This window comes from Corvus brachyrhynchos, unplaced genomic scaffold (assembly GCF_000691975.1).
Source record: "Corvus brachyrhynchos isolate BGI_N302 unplaced genomic scaffold, ASM69197v1 scaffold285, whole genome shotgun sequence".
NCBI lineage: Eukaryota > Metazoa > Chordata > Aves > Passeriformes > Corvidae > Corvus > Corvus brachyrhynchos.
In genome coordinates this window covers 253,299-258,615 of record NW_008238323.1, presented here as the reverse complement: position 1 = coordinate 258,615, position 5,317 = coordinate 253,299, and the positions used below count along the sequence as shown (strand labels likewise).

General features: G+C 49.9%; 1 protein-coding gene across 1 annotated transcript in view; it reads right to left on the bottom strand.

The window, feature by feature from the left end:
- MYO5B (myosin VB) overlaps positions 1-5,317 on the bottom strand; it is a 148,464-nt gene that overhangs the window by 116,369 nt on the left and 26,778 nt on the right. The window contains exon 2 of the mRNA XM_017734339.1: positions 1,800-1,910. Within this exon, the coding sequence (XP_017589828.1) occupies positions 1,800-1,910 (111 nt within the window). The remainder of the gene's footprint in view (positions 1-1,799; positions 1,911-5,317) is intronic.

The window sequence follows — 5,317 nt, the reverse complement described above, 5'->3', positions numbered from 1 at the left end:
AGGACGCCACGGATAGGCTCGAGGGCGGGAGCCCCTCTGCTCTGCAGCCAGCCTGGGACAGCTGGGGGTGTTCAGCTGCACAAGAGAAGGCTCCAGGGAGAGCTCAGAGCCCCTGGCAGGGCCTAAAGGGGCTCCAGGAGAGCTGCAGAGGGACTGGGGACAAGGCATGGAGGGACAGGACAAGGGGGAATTACCTTGAGCTGAAGGACAGTAGGTTTAGGTAAGATACTAGGAATAAATTCTTTGCTATAATGGTGGTGAGGCCCTGGCACAGGGCGCCCAGAGCAGCTGTGGCTGCCCCTGGATCCCTGACTGGACGGGACTTGGAGCAGCCTGGGACAGTGGAAGGTGTCCCTGCCCATGGCAGGGGGTGGCACTGGATGAACTTTAAGCTCCTTCCAACCTCAACCATTCCATGATAAGATGATGATTCTATGCCTGCTGCTTCCAAGGGATTGTGGGGTGGCATCTGTGCATCTCCTCATCCAGATTAATCACTGTGGAAGGCAAAAAGGCATCAAGCTTCCCCCATCTTTTATCCTCCCCAGAAAGCTGCTCTATGCTGGAAGAGCAAACTGGGCAGGACAACAAAAAAGCAGCTGAGGCTGAGCCAGAAAGAAGCAACAGCACCAAGCACTGGGTGCAGATCCCAACATCAACAACGTTCTGTGCAAACCCGGCACACTCACACACCGCCAACAGCCCATGCTTGGGCTGCTCTGAGAGAAAAACTGTGTTGATTAACTGCCTAATCAACCACAGCTCATTCCTGTTCTCCATCTTCCCATCAGGCAATATGGTGAAAACGCTCCCCACAGCGTGGAAATGGCTGGCTCGGAGGGGATGGGAATTACTTGCCCTGCTCAGAACACGTGGATTTGTAGTGGGTGGTCTCTACTAACTCTTCCAAGCAACGGAGCAGATCACCCTCTAGACAGCTCAGGAAACCCCACCTGCCCGATGAAGAGAGGTGGTTTAGGTTAAATTCTTCATGAAAAATGTATTTATTCTTCCTGCTACACCAGGCAGTTCATGGTGGGTACACAGCACGGCTGCTCCCTTCCCATAAACCGAGTTCACAGCTGATGCAACTGCCATGGTTAACTTCATCTGCAATTCCCTGCTGTCACCCAGCATCCCACTCCACGAGGTTTTTGTGTGGAACAGGGAGCAGCTGCTCCTCCCCAGCCTCCATCCTGCTCTGGGGATGATTTATTGCTGGCTGCACACACAGCCAGGGCTGTTTGTGCATTTGGAACCAGCGCTCGCTAGAAAACATCTACATTTAAATGAGTTTTGTGTTTTTCTCTTTTAAAAGCTTTTCTTATTAAAAAATAAAGCAGAGAAAAAAGGGGTTTACGTAAGATTATACTCAGAGAGAAAAACTAAGGCGTGGAGAAAGCACAGCAGTCACCTCTGAGCCGTGCGTGGGTTTTCCATCAGTACCCGAGGTTGAGTAGATGCCACCAGCCGTGCTCTCCACAATTTGTTCAGCAGCAAAAAGCACAAACTGGCATTTCTAACACACTGATGGTATTAAAAAAAATACATCCTGATATTACAGACTATTACAAGTTTTCCAGGAGATGAAAAGAGATGATGGAGGTCAAGGGCTTTTCTCACAACCTACTGTAACACAAGTGTCTAGGGAGGGAGCAGGCAGGAAAAAGCTGGAAGTGTTAAGGCAATAAAACACATTTTAAACCACTTCACAGAAACTATGAGATGGCTCAGGCTTCTTCACACATTAATTTGAAGCTTTAAATTACTAAAAAGAATAATGACGTTCAAAAGCTTACAGTTTCATCTTCAAGTTTCAGCTGGAGGCTTTTATCTCCCTCTTTGTAATCCTTGATAATTTCTGCCGATCTCCAAACGTCATCAGGGTCAGGAATCCAAACCCTAGTGTACTGGAGAGGTGAAAAAGAAAACAAAGAAAAAGTTTAAACATGACTAAACCTCAGGAAATTGAATGAGAAATAAATTAATTCTCCATTAATAGAGTCTCACACTCATCGCAAAGTCAGTGCAGCTAAACCATTTATTTTAGTAAAAGAAAAAATAAATCCAGTTTTATTTCTTGGGGTAAATTACAGTCCAGCAGTCTAATTTTTCAGTCTAATTTTCTCCTGGACAAGGTGTACACTGGCTTGTTACCAATCTAACAAAGCAGGGTAAAGCCTCAAGGTAAACATGGAATTTAATTTCCCTGGGAAAAAAACAGCTTTCCAGAAGACTTTTATGAAAAAATACAATTCAACCCCCGCAGATCCTGCACCAAAGCATGTTTATTTTGCTCAAAACAAGGCAGTTTGTTCCCCACAGAGCAAGCCCTGACCCAAACTCACGGACCGAGGCAGGCAAACGACAACACCAAAGCCAACTCCTTCAGCTGGAGGTGAACAAACAAACAGGCTCCAGGAACACGCTCAGATTTAAATGAACTGGGGGAATTAGGTTAAAATTAACCTTTTTTGCATCTACAAAGTTAGACCTGCCGAAGGGGAATTCCCGAGGCAGACCTGTGCAGCCCAGCCCAAGTGCCCATGAGGGTTTTAGCTGTTGGACCCATGAAGCCAGGCTGGTGCTGGAATCATCCAGCCTACACAGCCAACAGGAACCCTTCAATAACCACTGATTTAGTGGCATTTTGGGGTATCTCTCTCCTCTGTTCTTCCTGTTGATTGAAACAAGAGCTTTATAACCTTCTTTGTATTCCAAACACAAGGGGCTGGGGGAAATCCCAGCAAATCCAAGCGACAGCAGCACCAGAGCCCCAAAGGCAGTTTTGGCCTTCATTTGAAACCAAACCTCAGCACACAATGTCCAAGTAACATTTCATAGCACCCAACTAAAGCAGCAGCAGCCACCACCTGACAGGCCACTTGCAGCCGAAAAGCAATAGATTTTTATACATTACCACACGTAATTATTTTTAGAACTGCTCAATAGCTGCAACAGCAGGAACCTTTAGATGTTAATGGAGCCACATAATTGTATTTCCAGAACAACAATTTTACCAGGGAGTGGAGGAAAAGATGTGAAAACTTGAATTTTCTCAGCACACCAGCTCTAGCACCCCATGAGCCTTCAGTGCTCTCCCTGCCACGAAGAGAAGGGAGGCTGCAGTGGGGAAAGGGGGGCGGGGTGGGCCCCCGCCCAGCCCCACCACTGTGGATTCATCCAGTGCCAGCTCTCTGCTGGCAAAAAAAGCGAGATTCAGGCACGCTCTAGAAGTGCCCAAAATAGCCAAGGATCAGGATGTACAGGGCAGCTTCAAACACAAGATGTAGCTGGCCTTGGCAACCTAGCAAATTTTCCACCTGCACATGGGGCTGGGCTGAGCCCTGGACCTGCCTGGACAGGCAGCTGCAGACAGGGACACACTGGCCCCAGAGCAACCCAAACTGGGGTGCTTGGGAACCCTTTGCAGGTGAAATTTGGGTACAGCTCCAGCAGCAGCAAGAGGGCACATGGGCCACGCTCAGCAATTCATCACCAACCATGGCCAGGAGTCACCCAGGTGTGACAGGAGGCTCTGAGGGTGACAGCTCTCAGCACCCGCTGCCCACAGCCTGGTGGAGTGAGACTCCATATCCCACCAGCCACCCTGCCCACAACACTACATAGTTTCAATAATAAAAATAAAACTGATTTTCCCAGACTTTGTGCGCACACACACACACATGCAAATGGCCACGCAGGACAGAGCGCACCAGGACAGAAGTGTCTGCAAGACCCCAGGAGCCCCGGGAACAGCCCTGGCTGGCAGGTCCCAAATGTGATCAAGCACTCCCCACACTGAGTGCCTCCCATCAAGCTGCAGAGCCAGGGGCTGGTCAGCACAGGCTGCTGTGAATGCACTTCCCCAAGCATCCCTAATGCTGTCCTCTCGTGCGTGCACATACACACATCCAAGAAGGGGGAACACCATTCATTCTGTCATGCTTCTCCACTGTCCTTCCCTCCCCGCTGTGCTCCTGCAAGTGCTCGGCCCTCCAGGCAGGGCAGGCTGCTACACAAACCCCCATCCCTCTCACCCATAAATCCCAGATATGTCAACCACACAGCGCTGGAATAAAAGCACTTTGTCACTGGCACATCTTTACAAGGCCAGCTTTAATTAGAACCTGACAAGGCTTGGGGGCAGCCCTTGGAGTCACGCTGGGCTCACCACCCTCGCCTTCCCAGCATTCCCTGCCTCTGACCTCTGCAACCTGCTCCCCCCAAAGCAGCCTCACACCCCCTGTTTGACAAATGAACCCACATGGGTGAGAGTGACCGTGTCACCAAAACCAGGGTGCTGGCAGTGCCCACCCAGGCATGGGGAGAGCATCCCTGTGAGCTGCCACTTCCCATAATCACACCTCCAGCACCATTATACCCCTCCACGAGCCTTGTCTGGGCTTCCTCAGAGCTTTAAAAGCCTCTTGATCTTCTGGAGGAGCTTTTTATAAGGGAGAGGGCACATGGGTCCATCTCAAACTATGGGGAATTATAAGAGAGAATTGGGTTGTGAGCTGTAAAACCTACCTGCAAAGGCAGCACAGAGAGCCTTGTCCCCACCAGACCCTGGGGGGAGGAGGTGTCACACAGCTGAACCCTACAAAGGGTGTTGCTGAGGTAGGTCACGCCATATAAGGAAATACTGTGCCTTAGAAAAGCGTATAAAACACACTCAATCCTTCGAATAAACAATTCCGATTCCCTGCCGATCTTGGTCCACTGACAAATGGTGCCCCGTGTGAGGAATTTATTATACACCTATCTGCGCATCCGTCGGTGAGCCCCGTGGGACTTGAAGTGCTGCTAAAGAAGCAGGAACGCTGGCCAGCAATAATCCCTACAAGTTGTAGGTGAGCCATAGGGGACATAGGGGATGGAGTATCCCAAGAACAGAACATCCTAGAGACGTTAAAATGGATTTTAAAGAAACATGGCAGGAAAGTTGAGTCTACAGATTTGAACAGACTCTTGTTCTGGGCAAAAGACTGGGGTTCAACTTTAGATAGGACCAATATTTTTAATCCTCGGACATAGGACGCTTCAGATGCGTTGTGGAACCCAGTTACACGCAGCAACGCAGCACTGACGGTGCTTTTGCGTCCTTGGAAGAGAGTGTGTAAGGCACTCACAGCACATGCGGCACCCAGAGACTGGACAAAGAACCACGGCAGCTGTGCCAAGCCCCTCTGCTCCGCCAGCAAACCGTAAGTCTGTCGGGGCTGTGGGAGAAGAACCAGAAGATGGCCCCTCGTCCCCTGACCCGTCTGATCCTGGAGGGAAGCCAGATGGTACCGTAAAGCTAGTACCGCCC